Below are 21,460 nucleotides of genomic sequence, written 5' to 3' on the forward strand. Positions count from 1 at the left end.
CTTCCATAATAATGCCCTTTCAGAAATAAATTCTAACATACATGTAATGAATGTATTCATAGGTCATTAGAGACATATGCATAGAAATTGTTACCACTCATCCTGACATCCAAGGTAAAGCTATGTTAACGTTAAGAAACATTTATAAATTGGTCAGGTTTAATGCCAAGCGGACATAATACCTGAATTAAATTATTATTATTTTTTATTTTATTGCTAAAGTTGTGTTATGGTATTTTCCAGGCTGATGTCAGATTCACATAATTGTAATAATGCATCAAAACCTGTTTAATTAACAATGAAATTGAACTCATTTGAATGATGTAGCTGGGTGTACTTCTAAAATGTCAGATTAACATTAATGTGACATGATATCAAAACTACTGTCACTCCTAAATACACATAACTCTGTCATTAAGGTGAATATTATGTTTTTTATTGTTATTATTTAATTTTTAATTTTCTAAACACTACACTTAAACTAATGTCATATTATTACCATTATGTGAAGGTGATTTCATCCTGGAAAATGTCATAACACAAACTTGTTTTGCAAAGTTATGTCAACTTGACGATTGATGTAGCTTAGCATACTTCTGATATGTCAGATTCACATAATGATAATAATGCACAACCAAATCACTCTTAAACACATGTAACTGTGTCAATAATTGAATAAGGTATTTTTATGCTATTATTTCATTTTCGTTTTCTAAGCAATGAACTATCTGGGGCCAGTTAAATATGCATAGTTAGACTTTCATTAAGGTGTCATACCTTTTCCTCATAAACAGTTTGTCAGCAGAAACTCACTTTCCTTAAGGCCCAGAGAATATATACATAACTCTGCTATTACAAAGTGTTCACTGTGCTTTGTTCACTATGCAACAATGTAATATAGTATCATAACACAAGTATAATAACGCAAACTCACTATATCCAATGAAATCTAGCAAATTTAAATTATGCTCAGAGTACTAAGAATGAACATAGCATTAGGAATAAATAACTGAATTTGGAAACAAACTCCAAAAAGCAGTGAGATGTGTCGTTTTAGTGAAAATAGTATTAACTGCCGAACATACATTATGTACTACCGTATTGACGATACTACCATTTAAAAAATACAGTGGCATCTGCGGTATTTTGAACCTTTAGTATTGTGATACTACCGTAGTACCAGTATACAGTGCAACTATACTTTAAAGTCTCTATCAATAAATACATCCTGATACTGGTTCACAAACTAAGAACACTATCAGTCTAAAAAAACTCTAATACTAAAATATTAAAATCATTGCATGGAGTAGAGAGCTCATGTCAACATCACCACTCTGTTTAAATTGTAAAGTCATTGTAAAAATCATAAATGTTAAATTAACATCTGGTCCCCAGTATACATGACACATACTAATTTATCATCTCAGACGAATTTGCTGTGGGCAATAAGGCACTTTCTTTTTTTTTTTCTTAATTTTATACTAAAAAAGTGGTTTCATTATTACAAATCTGGCCTTAAGTTATATGTTATTTAATACTGACAGAGTTTCGGACAGCTGTTACTGTATGTTCTAGTGCAAGTCATGTAGGAAAAAAATAAATGTAAAAGGAAAATGCTATATATCTCCCATCTCAAGAGTCTCATATTTTAACTTATTTATACAGTATTATGCAATCTAATCCACACTAAGGTTTGTGAAGAATAATCAAATGACACAGCTTTGACCTATGCCGCTCAAACCCAGATTGCTCAAACTCACTCTCATTGTCATGCAAAACAAACGTGAAGACAATATTCCAGCAGGCTGAATAATTCATGCTCCCCTGGATGGCCATTCGGCTTGCAACAAGCACACTAGGCTCTCTTTCTCTCTGAATACCTGACACAGAGATTTTACTAGATGCATGAAACATCTGCTAAGGCATCTGTTTTCAACCTCCACCGTGCCCACACTCAGCAGGCCCATGCCATCATTCTAGTAATGACGCGTCCCAGAGATGGCAGACACGAGGAATTCCAGGGACAACCAGGGCACTGGTGAGGTCTATTGTCAGGGGTAGGTGTGTTAACTACAGTAGAATGACCTTCAGAACTGTGCAGAAGTGATACACACAATGGAATGACTTAAACCTGTTCATTTAGATACTGTGAGGTGCCAGGGAAGAAATAATATGCAACTTCTAATTACTTTATATCTTGGCATATTGGTTCACTACATGGTCTAATGGCATATTCAGTGATTCTCTCTCTCTCTCTCTCTCTCTCTCTCTCATATTTATTTATTTATTTATTTATTTGTAACAGTCAGTCAGTTAGTCTTTTGTAGCAGTCAGTAAGTTCAACGATGGGAAAGTCTTTTCGCAGAGAGTGTTGTACTTTATGGTTTTGGTAATATGACACCCTATGTTCTTTTTTTTTTCTAGAAACAAAGATTATGAGGGAATTACTGTTTATAGCTGCTAAAATGTAAGTGATAACAGGAACTAAAATGTGTCTTCTTGGATGTTTCACATTAAAGGTTATTATAAACCCTTGAAAGTATGATGTGTATTTATTAAAGAATGACAATTGAGATTGTTGACAAATGGCTGCAGTATAAAAGAAATAAAACACTTTCAGTTATGCTGTTACTGGAAAATAATCAGCTTCAGGGTGGTAACAGGAACTCCACTTTGCATCTGGCCACATCACACCACCATGGTGCTGATTATTTTCCACTAACAGCATGGCCCATCATGATTTATTCCTTACTTATACTTATACAACAGCACTATAACAGCATTCTTCATTTTATGCCTGTTTTATTTAATACATATGAACAAATCCTTAGAATTTGACAAGTAACAAATGATTTGTTCAAATCTATTAATGATATATTAATGAAAGGGTTGGCGATGAGGTAAGAGTTTGTATATTTTCTTTATTTTGATAATGTCAATAGTAGTCCAGTCACATGAAGATGAGAAACTTAAAATTTCTCAGGGTATTAGGTTTGTATATTGTGCTTTGAGTACACCTTGGTTATTTTTTTAATAAATAAAGAAAAAACAGCCTTTTTGTCACACATAAAAATGCAGCATGACAGGAAGAGTCTGCTGCCCTACTGCTTGTTGATGTATTGTATGTAGTCAAATGTATTAGGGTCGTTGATAATCAGAATAATCCTGATTTCTTCTGTTTTTGTGTATCTCATATTAAATAGTTTTAGATCTTCAAACGAAATACAACATAAAACAAAGGCAACCTGAGTAAACACACAATAGAGTTTTTATTTATTTGATTTTTTTATCGAAGCAAAAAAGTTATCCAACACCTATCATCCATGTTAAATACTAACTGCCCCCTTAAACTTAGGTTGTGCCTTCTTTAGCAGCAATAACTGCAACCAAACACTTGAGATAACTGGTGATCAGTCTTTCACTTACTTCTAGGACTAGGATTTACTCTTATGCTTTGGATCATTGTCTTGCTGCATAATCCAGTTGCACCTGAGTTTCACGTTACGGACCGAAGACTGGACATTCTCCTTTCAGATTTTCTGGTAAAGAGCAGAATTCATGTTTCCTTCAATTATTGCAATTTGTCCAGGCCCAGAAGCAGCAAAGCATCCCCACACCATCACACTTCCACCACCATGCTTGACCATAGGTATGATGTTCTTTTTGTGGAATTCTGTGTTTGGTTTACGCCAGATGTAACGGGACCCCTGTCTTCCAAACAGTTCCACTTTCCACTCATCAATCCACAGAACATTCTCCCAAAAGGTTTAAGGATCATCAAGGTCTGTTTTGGCAAAATTCAGACGAGCCTTAATGTTCTTCTGGGATAGCAGTGGCTTTCACCTCGCCACTCTTCCATGGATGCCATTTTTGCCCAGTGTCTTTCTGATAGTGGAACATGAGCAGTGACCTTTATTGATGTAAAAGAGGCCTGGAGGTCCTTTAATGTTGTCCTTGTCTCTTTTGTGACTTGCTGGATGAATCGTTGCTGTGCTTGTGATTAGTAAGTACTGTTTCAATGGCCATGCAGTACGTACTGCATCGAATTTGGTATGCGATTTCGGGTGCAGACAGACAGATCAAACCAGCACAGAGCCATGTGTGTGTGTCAATAAAATAACTGTTTAAAAGCAAAAGTTTCTACGATAATATTTCAGTATGTTTTAAACTGAAATACACGGAAAACCTAAGTTGCATCGCCGATGAAGCAATCGTCCCCAGGGGGCGGAGGCCAAATCTGACATTTATCCAGTAGCTGTGAAGAAAGTGTTGAAGCCTGTCATCAAATGGCTGTCAGCTTTCACTCAAACTGAGCACATGCAAGGTCAAGCTATAGAATTCCTTTTTTTTCCTCCACTTAATTTTTTCATTCAATAATGTTTCTCTTCGTTGCATTGTTTGACACAAAATACATAAATATAAATAAATATGAATGGGCTGAGTATACTGTGCAAAAGATTGAATCGTTCTGTCTCTTGTCCTGATGAATGATGTGCCTACTACAAACATGAACAATAACAACAGACTTTAAGCGAACACACCATTACTTGTGAAAAATGACATGTTCCTCTTTTTTTAAACCGGAATTTTTTAAGTTATTAGAAAAGTACCGTTTTCATCTATTTTCAGTTTCTGCTAGTAACACATTTGATGACTTGGCATATAAAGATAGTATTTCCAGCAGGGCTGAAGTTGTGAATTCTTCCATTCTGTGTGTATTAGGAGATGAACCATTACTGCAGCTAAATGGAACACCACAATATCTTATTTGAAAATAATGATGGACCACCTGCTGATTAGCCACCTGAGATCAGATCACTGGAACAAATAGCTACACACACACAAGCACATGCCACATTGAGTACTTATGAGAACAGCCAAAGCAGCTGTAAGGAATATCTGAAGCTGAGAATATATTAAACCTTAAACTCCCAGGACCTATTGTCAGGTACCGATTTGCTTTCCTCTGTCTTGCAACTGCATGTATTTTGCTATTAGATTCATTGTAGTGCAGGGCTATTCAACTACAATTTGTAAATGTCCAGCTACATAAAATCCTTTGTTTACAACAAGAAGATTGACAGTTAATATGAATGAATGGTGAAATCAGTTACCTTACTTCTGGGTTACTGATCAACAGGTCAGGGGTTCAAGCCCCAGCACTACCAAGCTGCCACTGTTGGGCCCTTGAGCAAGGCCCTTAACCCTCTCTGCTCCAGGGGTGCCATATCATGGCTGGCCCTGTGCTCTGACGCAACTTCCTAACAAGCTGGGATATGTGAAGAAAATAATTTAACTGTGTAATGTATATGTGACAAATAAAGGCTTCTTCTTCTTCTTAATGTTTTGCCATTATTAGTTAGCTTATGGTTAAATACTGGTTATGTAGCAGTGCATCATGTTGCAAAAAAAAAAAAGTGCCATGCACTCTGAACATATGAGATATGATGATATCTGATGTGAGAACAAATGAGAATAAATGCATACTTCCTCATCCACTAAACATTCTGTTTCAGTCATTGACTTTTCTTTTTTAAACCAAGCCATGTGATCAATTCACTAATGAGACCAGAAATGTAAATAAATAGAAAAATCTATGAAGGTCTGTGAAACTGCCCCCAGCTAAGTAATTTGCATAAATGTATATGATTGGAGAAGAACTACTACCACAGAATCTGTAATTGTTGAAAAACTAGACTCAAATTCCCAAGTGGCACAACAGATCACAAATTCGAATTCAGACCATGCCACAGCCATCTGTGCCCAGGAGTCCAACCCCCCCCAAAAAAAACTCAAGGTGGGGGTGCTCTCATGTGCATCAGAGTGACACCACCAATTACTGTAAGTAAATGTGGATATCTGTAAGCACATAAATGCATTATACAGTAGGGCAGTTAGCATGAGTGTGTTCAGCTATGTTTTGAAGTAGCATGCGTAGCATACAGTGGCTGGCTTTATGCATCTCTGAAAAAGCATGTGTTAGCCCTCACCTTCCCTAATTGGTAGCTGGTGTGTGATAAGGGAGAGCTAGCTAGTAGGTGAGCATCGATTTAAAAAGCAATGTTTGAAATGAATTGTAGAAGAGAACCTAGCCCTCTTCTCTATCTCTACCATGCTGTAGCCACTTATTAGTTGTTTAGATATGTAGTTCAGTTAATGACCCCTATAATATATTATAATAAGCTGACACTTTAAGGGGTAAACTCCAAATGTTTGGAAAAATCCCAATTCTAAATAAGTGTATGCTTATGAGAACAGGAGGTCTGGTGAAAAAGGGAAGTGAGTGGAGTAAAATTCAAGGGTAAAATTGTTTATAGGATGGACAGTTTATGAGTAGAAGAGTGTGTGCTTGTGGATTAGAACAGTTTTTTACTGCAAAGCGAATGAATGAATTAAATGGACTGGGTCTCAACAAATTAAAGGGACTGGGTCTCAACAAACATTTTCATCAAATACTAACACTGCATTTCACATTTTTGAATTTTAATTTAACGGTTAACATATGAGCCTGAGCAGCTCCATATCAGATCAAATAATTGTAGAATGACTTTTCACAACACTGCAATCACCCTGGCAACGCCCTAATAGTACATTCATAGACAAATCTATAATGGCCAATCTGATATTTTCAGGTACGTCATACGTCATCTTGGATACATCATCATGTCCTAAGCCGACTTATGTTATCGAATTAGAACACAAATTGGATCAACAAATTGGATAACAAAATTTACAGAGAACACAGATCGAGTAATAAAAAAAAAATACACACACCCAGAGAGACCAGGTGTGAGAGATTCCTTCTGGTAGCTCTGTGCTGTGTTCTGTCATGAAGAACGAGCACAGTTACACAACAGCATTGGCAATCAGCTCAGCAAAGCACAAACAGATTGCTGAGGCATTAGACCACAACAGATACAGTGATCTATCCAGCCACTAAGACAAACTGTTGTTAAAGGTGTACTCACTGTCTGGAACGGTCATGCTGATGTGCACAATAAAGTGTGTTAAATTTCATTCTCATAACCTGTGATACTGTGAAATGAATGATAACAGAATACTAACTGGAGTTATAGTATAGTACTATGGTACTAAATAATCTCAGGGCCCCAGTGAGGTCATTACTATTTAGACAAACATGTGGAGTAGGTGGTTTTAATGGAGTCTGAATGGTTTGAATAAATTACCTTTCTCCCAGGCATGCAGATAAAAGGATTTGTAAGTGTAGAAGCAAAAGGTGACACTGAAAATCTCAAACCTTGAATTCGCAGACAACAATGAGTAGCTCATGGGTATTTTTGCAGTTGCTTTAAGCCACAAAATATTCTGTCACATTTCATGGCCTTGTTAAATGCCAAAAAGTTTTAACATCTTGTTTTTTTTTTTAAAGAAAAATTGATGAGCACAACTAAACACAAAACCATTTATATGGTAACATTTTGAAATGTTTCACTATATAGCTAACTCTGAAAACTTCAGGTTATCCTGAACTGAAATATGTTTCTCCTTTACATGCGTCTCAACCACAAGTAAAGCTTTAGCTTTTAAAAAAGTGAAAAGAGAGAAAGTTGCATTTAAACAAATGCAAAATATAATACATTTGACTATGAAAACTCTATTTTCATACCAACCCTTACTTATGGCTTTAAGAGTAACAGGCTTTTAAGTCCCACCCATCCAGCAGTTATTGAATGATAATTGAATGATTAATAATAATAGATTAATAGAGTTCTAGCATCAGTATTTTCCTGCGATGATAGGACAGCAATGCCTGTTTACCTCTACTTGTTTAACCTATTCTACATATAAAAAAAAAACAATAAAGACATACAGTACAGTATGTTTATAATGGGAAATGAGTTCTCATGTTGATTATCAGCATCATTTACTTATGTCTCTGTCTCATCTCCTGAGGTAAAAGTCACAGCATTTAAAACAACTCTGATCACTTGACTGATTAGGCTAACAGGAGTCTAGAAATAATCATTAAATAATTCAGCCATTTGGGATAAATTTCTCATATAATTTCCCAGATCATTTAAACATTTTAAAACTTTTCCAAATGCTGCTTGTGCAGTTTTTAAGTCGTGTTTATGATGAGGTGATGGAACACTAGCTTTGCTGACATTTTTGACAGCTGATATCTAATAACAAACTACACTGATTAGGCTTAAGTGCATTTTGTTATGGCATGTAATTATCCAACAACTTGCTTAAATTATGACATTCACTGTGTGATGAAATCACACTCAGCTAGTTTTTAGACATGTTTGGGCAAGCAGACTATTTTTAACTGCTGTGTTTGTTAAAGTGCTTCCTTATACAACATGATCTTTGTAGTCAAAGGTAGGGTAGAAAATTGAAAAGTGTCAAAATATGTTCAGCCAGAAAATCCCAGATGTTTTGGCATTATTGGCTGCCCGAATTCAACCACAGTAACATCTGACAGGTTTTCCAAGACCAACAAATGTTTTCTGATGTACTGTAGTTTGTGTACTACTGAATAAATAGAGAAACATGGTGACGCTTGTAAAATAGTTCCTGAAACTAGTCTGCGTAAATGCCACATTATTTAATAGCTCAAATCCAGTAAACATTATCAAAGTCCATAGCAGGGGTCAGATCACAGAAAGACAGCAACAAACCAGCATAATCCACAAAGAAAAGGGTAAGAAACCGGGAAGAACAAGGAGGAAAAAACTAAACCGAAACATGGGAAAATAGCGCTCAGAAACACACATGATCAATGAATGACATTTTGTCAAGAGACAAAGGAAGAGAATTATAAATATAATGCAGAAATGGTGCACACATTAGGTAACAGACCAGTGACGGGACAGGAGTGCAGACATGCCCAAAACACAGGCACATGGCAATGTAAACAAAAACCACACGTCATGACCTAAAAAAAAAAAAAACATGAAAGCAGCACTTGTCACACTCGGAATCACGCTGGGGGGGGGGGGGGGGGGATAAGCACTCACAAAACCCAGAGAAAAATAAGGTAAAAAAGTAAAAGAATACAAAAATGAATGAATGAATTAAATAATTTAACAATGATAATACTAATAATAACAACAACAACAACAACAACAATAATAATAATAATAATAATAACAATAATAATAATAATAATAATAGAAGGGGGCATGGTAGCTTAGTGGTTTGCCATGCCATGTTTTCCTCACACCTCTGGGGTTGGGGGTTCGATTTCCACCTCCTCCCTTTGTGTGTGCAAAGTTTTCATGTTCTCCCTGTGCTTTGAGGGTTTCCTCCGGGTACTCCTGTTTCCTCCCCCAGTCCAAAAACATGCGTAGTAGGTGATTAGCATGTCCAAATTGTCCATAGTGTGTAAATAGGTGTGTGAATGTGTGTGATTGTGCCTTGCAGTGGGTTGGCACCCCGCGCAGGGTGTCCCCTGCCTCGTGCCCCGAGTTCCCCGAGATAGGCTCCAGGCTCCCTGTGACCCTGTGTAGGATAAGTGGTATAGGATAAATGGATGGATAATAATAGATAAAAGAATAAGCAAAATAAATCACTAAGAGGATGGGTGACTTTGAGGTTGTTAGAACAAGTATGATATGGAATGAATTATCTTATTGGATTAATAAAGGCATTACAAAAGGTCCATCTCTCAAAATTTCAGCCTCTGAAGCAGCAGTGCATATGTGATTTGTTTCATTTCCTACAGCTCCAGCACTTTTTGGATCCAAATATTGTATGATGGAGGGCCAGGCTTTAACCATCTGAATGTGATGCACTTAATAGTGGGTGCAAGTAGGATTTGTAGCAAATATATCTTAGCTCTACCCTCTAAGCCTTCTGGACGCACACCAAGAATGACTACTTTGGGATCTTTGGGAATCTCATGGTTGAAGATTTCTTTAAGAGCATCAAATACATCCTTCAGGTAGTTTCTTAATTTTAGGCATGATGGCAGAATATGGGTGTGATTACCAACTTGCTTCCAGCACTTTTCTGAACTGGTCGGATTCCATTTTGCTGTTATTTGTGGAGTCCGGAAATATCTTGCTATTATATTCCATAGATGTGCCTCCCCACATGCCTCCTCCAGCTTTCGTGAGAAATAATTGTGTTCATTTCAGCCTCCCATTTCTCGCTTATCTGTAAAGTGTTGTTTGGATTCAGACAGAAATATTACACATACATTGAAAAATATCTTAACCTCATGTCCAGTTTGAAGTTCTTTTAAAAAAAAAAAAAGTTCTATTGGGGAGGATTTTATTTTTTTTTTCTAATTCCTGGTGTGTTGTAATGTCTCAACTGTAAATATATATATATATATATATATATATATATATATATATATATATATATATATATATATATATATATATATATATATATATATATAATTTTAAAAAAAAAAGATAGATCCTTGGGAGTGTAAACCTATTTCTCATTTGTTCAAATGATTTAAGTTCACCATTATGGAATATTTGATGCAAACAGAAATGAGTACATACTGATACCAGTTTTTGAAACCTGCATCCACAGCTTCTCTTTGGAAAAGGAACATTTATTTACTATTTTTGCATTTTGATTATGTACCACATCATGATCAATAGTTTTTTTTATTTTCTGTTTCTTTTTTTCAAGAATATGATCAGTTCTGTTTTGCTGTTACCAGTAGATTTGGTTATATGATCTGATGAGTATCATCATTTTCTGACTGATCATTTAAGGAGGAGCAGTTAAAAAGCTTGATCCTCATGGACTACAGAACCAAGCACTCACTTTAAAGGAAATCAATAAACCTTCCCAAACAAATGCTGCCTGAGAGAGCCAGGGACACTGGTAGAATTCAAAGCAGGAGTGAACGACACCAGAAGGTCAATATTTCCTCTGCCATTCAACCACAATACCTGTGTTCACATGTTAAAGCAGGGAAAGAATATATAAAAAACAAAATACAGTCATACTCATTCTTATAAGGTAATTTTAAATAAGTGTATGGAGATGTAAATATGAGTAATATGAATAACTAGACCGGTACATTTCCTGAAGAAAATGTGAGTGGTGCTTGCTGTGGCAAAAATCGGATCGGGCGCCAATACTTTCGAGAGCTGCCCATGCAGGGCGCCAATACTTTCGAGAGCCAGTCAAAACAGGGCGGCGATACTTTTTAGAGCAGGACGGATAAGGCGCCGGTACTGTCAGAGCCAACCGCATAGGGCACCAATACTTTGGAGAGCCGGACGTGTAGGGCGCCTATAATAATAATTTACCCTGATAATTGTCAAGGTTTGCGTAATTATGCACACTGTATCAAAACAAAATCTCTGGTGACACTATTATAACTATAACTAAGTGGTAATAGTAAAGATAATTTGGTGTCTTGTGTCTACCTATTGGCATGTTTTTGGGAGGTGGGAGGAAACCGGAGAACCTAGAGGAACCGAAGTAACATGAGCTCAGGATATCTAGACTAACCTGGAACTGATGCTTTCACTATATGTATGTGTCTGCACAAAAAAAACAGGCTTTTGTGTGCGTGTGTATACATACATTTTATATATATACACACATATATACCTATATATAGATAGATAGATAGATAGATAGATAGATAGATACATAGATACGCACACATATATAAAAAAGGTGATTGCGACTTTCTATCTCGCAATTCAGACTTTTTTCCCTTGCACTTTTGAGTTAACATCTTGAAAATCTGGCATTTTTTTCATCACAATTACTACTTTATATTGCTCAATTTTGACTTTATATCTCACAATTCTGACATTTTTTCTTGCAATTAGACATCCACTTGACATTTAGTGAGTTACAAAGATGGCACTAATAAAGCATCAATCATTTTCTATGAATAGGCTATATGAGAACACCACTCATCAGCTAGTCAAGACAAGGAAAACCAGATGATAGTGCACGCTAACATCTGGTAACTTCATTACACATTTCAGGTACTGAATCAAGTGGCTGTCTAACTTGCGAGTAAAAAAACTAATCTGAATTGTGAGATGTAATTTTAAAAGAATTGTAATTTCAAGAAATAAAGTCAAACTTGTGCAATATGTACTCACATCTGTGAGGGAAAAAATGCCAGAATTCCAAGATGTAAATTCAAATTTGCTAGGAAAAAAAAAGTCAGGATTGTAAGATATAAAATCACAGTTGTAAGAAGTAAAGTCACAGTTACCTTTTCTATTTTTTTCCTCCATGGCTGAAACAGGCTTCCATACTATAACGATTCAGCAACAAGAAAAAATAAATTTGTCCAGACTGTTTATACAGCATTTCCAGGCACTTCCATGCACAAATAATTGGCTCATAAAAAAAAAAATCCCCATTTATCAGTCTAGAGGAGAGCACCTCAGGGCTAAACACTCCCCTTAAGGAAAATATGTGGCTGAAATTACTAAGCCCAATAAAAAAAAAATCTTTAAGACACAAGCTCTGGACACTGAGCCAAATTGTATTAGTGGTCATTTGAGGTATCTGCTGCAGACTGATGAGCATAAGTACACTGCCAATCAAAAGTCTTTCAAGACCTGCAATTTATTGTTTTATTAAAGTTTTTTTTGTTTGTTTGGTGTTGTTTTGGCCATAGAATAAACAAAATGAAACAGAATGGTAATTCAATAAGGAAACCTAAATATTTGTGTAAGTTATTAACTGTTTGCACTTAGATACAAATAGGACTCTAAATGAGTGCTTTATTAACAGAAGACATAATTGGAGGGTGAAACCCTTAAGCCTACATATAAATATATAAAATATTCACTGACAATGGTATTAATAAATGTAAAGCATACATTGTAATGTACTGTTAAAAACAGGCAGGATAATCAGCATGGGTTTTTTCTCAGTGAATCAAAAAAGTGTAGTCAGCATCCATTGGAGGTCATTAAACGTGTAATATCAAACAAGGATAATCTGGAATCAGTAATAATAATATGGGCACGAACCACAAAAACAGGAATAGATGTGGAACAGGAAATAAGGATCAGAGATGCACAAATTACAAATCAATGAGATATTGTGAAGATACAAAGATACAATAGGGTACAATTAGACAAACTAATCAAGGACTTAACACAGAACAGAAGAACCCAATAGGGCAACGAACCAATGGCAGGACAGAGGTAGAGACAGGGCTAAAACCAGGCAAGTGATCAAACAACAAACAAGAGCACATGGAGAAAAGTACAAGTACAAGTACAAGCAGCACTCACAACTCTGAAAGCAAATCTGTGAAATAAATACTGTATGCTATGCTACCGATTACAGCAGATCTAGATGTTTCCAATAAAATGTGTTTAACATCTAACATTTATCTCTAACATTTCTCAATTCACTAAACACTTAATAATCAACATTTCATGGATCAGGTATACCTATTCCTCAGACAGATTTACAGTATAGGGGGTACAACAACTTCTGACTGGCAAGAACAAATGATATATGCACTGATAACAGCTCAATCATCATATCTCAGTACAGGGTAAATGTGTCACTGTGGATTTTAGAGGCAAATTTTACATTGAAATAGATATGTTTTTTGATAATTATATTTGTCTCACTATTAAATCACATTGGTTTCTCCTTTAGTAAGAGAACAATTCTCATTGGAATATTACATCATGCCCTTTTCAGATGTTCAATCTATATTAAATACTTTCATGGTAATTATAAGCTTAGTTACCAACGAATGTGTTTCAGTAACTCTTACTGCCTCATAATAAATCATCAATATAAAATCTCAATGCTGAACCAAACTCTTGACAGTACTTTATAATGTGAAGTTAGAAATAATTTTTTAAACATACCGTGTTGAGTAAAGGTACTGGTCCAATTTTAAGCAGTGCTATTTTATTGGTCACGTTCTTCTCATTTTGGATTAGTCTCAAATCTTCAGAACTTCCATACTGTACATCCACCAATTCTCCCTTAGGAGAGAAAATAGATTAGACATAGATTATTATTTTTTTCCAATCACATAAGAATACCGACTAGATCTGTATTCATCAGTGGAGAATTGATTTCAGCATTTACATAATTCAATTCTATGTGTATAGCACTTTTGACAATAGAAAAGCACTATATAAATGTAATTGTAACTGTAACTAACTAAGAAAGCAGCTTTACAGAAATCCAGATGTAGATTTAGATCTACAATGAGCAAGCCAGAAGTGACAGTGGCAAGGAAATATTCCCTGAACCAGACAGAACCAAATGACAAAAAGAAACCATCCTCATCTGAGTCGGGTTATAAATCATTACAGTATACCGTTGTATAAAAGTGAAGTCAACCAGTATTAAGTGTGTTGAAAGGATGTTCAGTATGAGCATATTGTGAGCATAAGAGTGCAGGGATGAGTACAGACAGTTTTTATAATTACAGCAGCAGTTCAAATATACAGTATCTATTGTATTTTATTGATGAATACATTAACTATGTTCGTCTTCACCATTCTAAAAACTCCTCCATGAATCAGACCAAGCTCAGCACCCCCAGAAGAAAGAAGACTGGCTGAGAGCAACAAACCAAACATACATCATAAGTCCTAAAGTCGTATAAACAAACCTGAGTCATGAGCAACTAATGATATATCATTAACAATTCATAATGCATAATAACAGGCAATGCATTTTCATAAATAATTATAATTTTGCGTATAATACCTTTTGAATGCTGATTTTTTTTTTTTTTTTTTTACAGTAATAGTTATAATGCATTATATTAACATTTCAAAATGCATAAAAGATTTGGATTCATGGTATAAAATATAATCACTGCTCATGACACAACCTCTAGCATTCTTACACAGATTATTGATTTCAGTGTGATGCTGTCATGATTTTCAAACAACTACGCACCTTTGGCAGCCAGAACCCAACAATCTCACCAGTAACCCATTAATCATATATTTTTAGGAGTGTATGGGTGTTAGATAAGAAAATAAAACTGCTAAGGGCAGTGTCAAGGAGGTCAAGGAAGTTATATTTCTATTCCGTACATACACTGAGAAAGGAAATTGAGGCACCAATATTAAGAAAGGCTTATTTTTTTCTTCTTTTCCTCCACCTCTTCAAGAAGCAATTGATGCCACTGCATACAAGGTAGGTTTAAATCATTTTTTAAAAATAAATCTGTATGAAAGAAACATGACAGAGGCCCAGCTGAGAGCAACCAACTAAACATAAAAGTCTTTCTATTAGCTAAGCAATGTCTGGTTTATTAAGCAATTTTTTTAAGTTGCTATCCTTATCAGAACATTCAAGTGAGGAACTGTAAACAGACATGACTCCTGTCTGTGTAAAGATAGCAGGACAGTGTGGGTGCAGTGATGTATCAGCTTTTCCTGAAAAAGGGGGGTGATGTAAGGAATAAAACTCGACGATCCATGCTGTTATAAGGAAATAATTCATGACGGGATGGTGTGATGTGGCCTGACGTGAAGCTGACCTGAAGTGCATTATTTTCCCCATAACAGCATGGCCCAAAATGTTTTATTCCTCACACTGATTTGTCAGGGCTTACAATTTCTTATTTGTTAATGAACAACATCTCATAATATTTAATCGTTTATTGATACATTTAATGTTGTGGAAGGTTCTTTGCTTCTCTTTGCTTTTACAAGTTCATTGCTGTCATCACTTATGTTACCACTTACTGACTGTTACAAAGTGCTGATTCCTTACATGAATGTTAATTAAATGTCTCCTATCATAAAACTTCACCATATGAATGAATATATGTTTTTCTTTAAATACGCAGTATGCATTTAAGTACATGCTGTTAAATAACATGCTTTTAATCAGTGTATTTCAGACTTAGATTATGTTCATTTACCATACAAATCCCTGTGAATTAGCTGTTACTATAGAAACGATAATGTATCAGAATAAGTGCATTAATATAAACATGTCATTTGAATTATAGCTGTACTGTTATAGAAGATTACTCAACACCTTCTTAACAATCAGGGTCAAGAATTCAATTACACTATGGTATAAATCTTTATAAAAAAAAATTCAGACATTTTTATGTTGCCTACATGCTTACTATATTCTTTATTCCCTCAAGTTGGAATTGAACATGATCAGTAGTTAAAGAAGTTAAGGAAATAGCCAGTGCAGCAAAGGTGAGGTGCAATTTAGGGCTGGAATTGCAGCTGAATTATCGTTCCTCAATTCATTTGTCAGCAGAACAAAATGAAATGCAATTCCAGAGAAAAGAGTGCACATATTGTTTGGATTGGCAGAACTACAATGCTATGGTCATGGGAGATTTATAACGTGTCACCACTGGCATCATACAATGTTCTGTCTAACTCAGTGCTAGAGGCAGATAAATTAGTAAAGGATGAGATGTGCACTGAGAGGCTGTCATTAAGTTAACGATGTTAACGAGAGCATTCATAACACAGAGCATTTTGGTTCTGTTCATGCCATCTCACACATCCTTCTCCATTTTTCAGAGATAAAAAACTAGTCTTCTTATCTGCTTTATTGAGGATCATGGAAGAATGCAAGCATCAATTGAAAGTTACTATAAAAAGAGTTTTCAATGACTGCCATCATCATGCATTGTTAAGTTAACAGAGTGAGCCGACTGCAGAAGATATTTACACCCATTTATCAATTGTGCAATAGTTCAAGAGTATAGATTTGTGTATGAACAGTAGCAACATGTTTCTACCAGTCTCAATGGAGCACCAAACTGGCCCGAAGAAACCGTTCAAATGTTGTTAACAGCTTTTAAAGAACATTTAACAAGAAACATGTTAAAACCAAAGCCACACCCTGGCTGAAATGCAATAAAAGGTTCACTCTGGAATAAACATACTGTCATGTCACTTTTCCATGTAAATATCCATAAAAGAAAACATTAAGGTTGGTTTCCTTACACAACCCTCAGTAAATATATACAATATTTGTCTTTTATATGTATTCATTCAGCAGAAATGTGGAACAAATTGCATTTAAACATTTCCACAAACAGACAAAAAAAGTCAACTAACTGTAAACAAATCATTTAGCATACACACATTTACACACATATGTACACACAGCTGTTGATCAATGGTGGCACAAAAGGACAATTGCACTGTAGTAACAGGAGTTAATGAGATTCTGCTGGGCTTCATGCAGAACTATTAAACAAATTTAAATTCATAGTACCTGCATGGAGCATCTATTGAGTCCACAAGGATGAAACTGGCACACAGCTGGATGATGTGGTGGCACACACTAAATGGCTTTTATACAGAGTGAACACATAGTCGAAAGCAGCTCTGTCTCTTTCTGTCTCATTTTCTAGACAGTATGCAGCTTTACACATAGATGGAAAGATTCTGAGACTCCAACTGATAAATCAATGACGGCTAAATAACATGCATCAGGCAGAAAAAAAAACCCTTCAGTTAATAAGAAAACAATGATGTTCCCCATATAAGTCGATTGGTAACCAAATCCAATTTTAAAAGGAGCCAGGAATACAATCAGAGTTTAGCTACCCAACAGTTCTTTCTCTCTTTGAAATTAAAACCAGTAATTGCATTGTGCCAGGACCCGATCATTGCTAATCTGCTGTGGGAAGAAAGTGAGCTCGTCGAAACTGATTACCCAAGGGACAACCCCATCCTGAACACCCTCCCCGCCATTACACTCCAAATGTATTACTGACCACTGCAGTAGTTAATCCACAGTAGTTAATACAGTACACTGTTTTATTTGTCTGTAGAATTCTCTCTTTATATTGAATAGAATAACTCAATTTATTCTAGGAACAAATTGTAGGAAATTCTCATGTCAGATTATATATATACTCCAGTACAAAAGATATTTGGTAACGTGATTTATATCACATCACATAACATCAGCTATGACCGTATTTCCAGTTGAATGGTTTATATTAATGCACTCATTTGTATGTTATTGTTTTTATTTTAATATCTTAAATAACTAACAGGAATTTTAGGTAGGACACTGCACATAAAACGTGTATAGTTGTTAATAATTTTGCTTGTATTTTCTCATTTGTAAGTCGCTTTGGATAAAAGAGTCTGCTAAACGAATAAATGTAACGAAATGAAGTTTTTTGTGAGGCGATATTTATGTAGCATTTTTGGAAGGAGTCTCCAGCGTCAGTGCTTTATGATGAGCTGTTTCTTTGCCTTATTAAGTTTAAGAGAGAGAAAAAAAAAAGAGGGAATGACTGTTTACAGCTGCTGCAATAATAGTGTGGATTCGTGTATGACATGTTCTTTAATACATAAGCAGTTGTTAGCTTTGGAAAACTGCTATGGTATATGAGAAATAAAACACTACGGGATATGATGTTATTCGAAAATAATCAACAACAGTGCTTTGTTTCAAACTGCATCACACCACAGTGTCATTGATTATTTTCCTAACAACATGTCCCACCATGTTTTATTCTTTACTTAATTCACTGGTCCCATAAACAAATCTTTTCCCAATCAATATGTATGCTCTTGTTAAGCAAATTTCCTGCAGAATGAAACTAACTATATATTTACACCAGCGTTCACTAAATCAAATAATTTTGTGTTAAACAAAAGTGGAACAATAGTGTTGCTGTGACCATAGTATAAGCAGGCAATGAAGGCATTTCATCATAACAACAAAATAAAGCTGCAATGATTTAAATTTATTCACATGTAGTAGAATCTTAATGTCTTGTCTGTTTCAATTACACTAATATGTTCTCTGACTGTTATTTAGAACTCAGATAAAACTTCTTAATTTGTTGCTCCTTTGATGAGATTAAATTTGCTACCTCACAGGGGGAAAACAAGTTATCAATAATACACTTTTCATAAAATATTCAGATGATTCAAATTAAAATTAGTGAGGAGAAGAAAAGGTTTCTAATTTGAAAGTTTATAACCTGCAAACTTCATAAATGATGACCACGGAAGAAAATTTGTCAGTGGTGGCCATGACAGTTTGCACTTATGCAATAATAATAAAGCATGCATCAGTTTTGAGCACATCAAGTATGTGGGTAATTTTTAACATGCTGCATGGCAGGGAGTCATAAAGTAGACATAATGCGTGATGCTCAGTGACCTCTCAGGGACGGGATGCAGGATTCAGTCGCATTACTATAAGCTCCCCAGGCATTTCATCCATCAAAGTGAGCTATATTTGTTTTTTGCTGCTGATTGTTAGATATTGCAAATGTGGTTTCTATCAAAGCCGCAGCGGGCACTCTGAAAAGCAGCAGCTCAATGATGGATGACTGACCCCTTATTTGGCAAACAGACTTCAAAGACAGACTAAGTCAGAGTTGCTCCTAAATGCAACATTTTCGTCATTGAAGCCTTTTAAGATGTCTCATGCTGGACTTGAAAGGTGTTAATAGACTTTAAGAGATTTTCGTTCACTCCCTCCAGAGACAGAGATCACTAGAGATCATCTAAAAATAGCTTGACTATATATTGTTCATTCCTGTGATGTGAACCAAACAGCATAATGGCTTTGCATTAACTTTCCAACTGAAGAACATATTCATTGCCTGTGAAGTCCATTAAACTTCTCTTATTTGCTGCACTTTGACATCCTGTGAAGTAGAGAGAACAAGCGAGGCCATAATGCACTTTTTTCTGCAGTAAATATTTAAGGCCCTTGAGTATGACTTTGCTGTGACCCTGGACTTTATAAGAAGTGAAGAAGCAATGCTAGGTTTTTTCTGTACCTCTAGACTTCCCACAGATGAGTAGGCTGCAAAGGCAAAGGACTCATTAATGGATAAGTGGGCCTTTGTGTCACAGCTCGCTCCACTGGGCAGGAAGCACCGCTTATTTGCTATATCAGTGATGGTATTCGGTAAGGATCCAGGAGAGCTGATGAGGACGGTGTAATTGATCAGTTGGATGTTCTTCAGACCAAACTCCTCCCAGCGTTGGGCGAGATACTTCACCCAGGCTTCCTCACCGAGTCTGGATAAGGAATCAAATTCCCTGTTAAAGAAAGAAGACATACTGATACATCTGTCCATCATACTGAGAACAGTCTCACAAGGCACTTAATAAAACTCTATGCATATGCACAAGACTCATCATCATCGGTACATCATTAGCTTTTCCTTAACATTGGCATTCATTACAGGTATTTACACACTCTGTTGATGTGTAAATACCTCACAGATAGCACCCGTGAGCCACTATAAGAAGCCTGGGCCTGAAGACAGACCGCTGTAATTTAGATTTTGGACAAGCTTCAGTTAACGAAACTGATGAATATTGCAGTCCCTAGATGCATTTGTCTTCACACTCTGTGGAAGCACTATATTAAAATGATATCAGGAAGAGAGAGTATTATCAATATGGAGTGTAAAATAAAGCATGGAAATAAAGCTGTGCCTGTGTGATTTTATGTATTATGCAAATATGATGACAAATTGCACTAAAGCATTGTAATTTCCAACATATCTTGAGAAAGTTTCAAGTTTATGATTATAAAGTCACACTCTTATTTTAGGACAGCTAGGTGGCAGCTTCACCCACTAATTTACTTTAAAGAAAAAAAGAAAAAGCCACAAAAAACAGCAGTTGCTGATACAGCTGCTCTGGGACTTTGCTCTGATTTTACAAATAGTACATAGTTACTGAAGCACAGCAACATACATATTTATTGACCTGTATATTAAGGGTATTTTAACATATTACTATTAGAAGGGGAAACAATTTGCATTATATTAATTAACAAAAGTTGTGTTAGAAGTATTTTCTAGGTAAGCCCACAAAACACATGTATATCTATTGTAACCAGGACCATTAAAAAATGTTGCAGATGTGTCATAGTTAATATCACAATGCCAAATGTACACTACATCAATTCCTAATTTCTAAACTCTGTTATATTATCCCTCCATTCTTCCATAAACTTTAGGAGACAGCCTAAATAATCTGTTCAGTCTCCAGAAATATGAAATTTCAAAATATCTTTTTTTTAACGGTTGCTTTCATAATATAAGCAATCCATTATTTTCAAAAAAAAAAAATCAAAAAAAAAAAAAAGTCGAGGTCTTTCCATTTATAAATGATCTATTTTTATCTACTTTTATATATAATAGAACTGAGATGGTTGTTATTTTGAAGATTTTATAGCCATAACAAAGACTTTTTGTTGAACTTATGCAAAATAAACATTCTATAGGAGAAATATGTTATGTAGAGCAATTAACAATACAGGTAAGATTTTTTTTGCACATAATGTATAATTGCTCTTTTTCATAATCAAATTTTTAAACATAAACCGACGTAAACCGTATAAACGAATATAAAAACAGAATGAACAGTTAAAATACCGAATCAAATAAGATGTGCACTTTTTTTGTTTACCTCTGGGTTTTTCACCCAGAGTTTTCCAGTGGTTAATTTTTAAAAAAATAATAATAATAATGAAAAAAAAACAAAAAAAAAACCCACACATACATAAATAA

The 21,460-nt window shown here is 35.3% G+C and overlaps 1 protein-coding gene across 1 annotated transcript in view; it reads right to left on the reverse strand.

Moving 5' to 3' along the window:
* Positions 1 to 21,460, reverse strand: part of LOC128613922 (inactive N-acetylated-alpha-linked acidic dipeptidase-like protein 2) — a 159,752-nt gene that overhangs the window by 12,749 nt on the left and 125,543 nt on the right. Inside the window, exons 3-4 of the mRNA XM_053635110.1 lie at positions 19,712 to 19,976; positions 13,812 to 13,931 (exon numbers count right to left, since the gene is read on the reverse strand). Of these exons, the coding sequence (XP_053491085.1) occupies positions 13,812 to 13,931; positions 19,712 to 19,976 (385 nt within the window). The remainder of the gene's footprint in view (positions 1 to 13,811; positions 13,932 to 19,711; positions 19,977 to 21,460) is intronic.

Source organism: Ictalurus furcatus, chromosome 10 (genome assembly GCF_023375685.1).
Source record: "Ictalurus furcatus strain D&B chromosome 10, Billie_1.0, whole genome shotgun sequence".
NCBI lineage: Eukaryota > Metazoa > Chordata > Actinopteri > Siluriformes > Ictaluridae > Ictalurus > Ictalurus furcatus.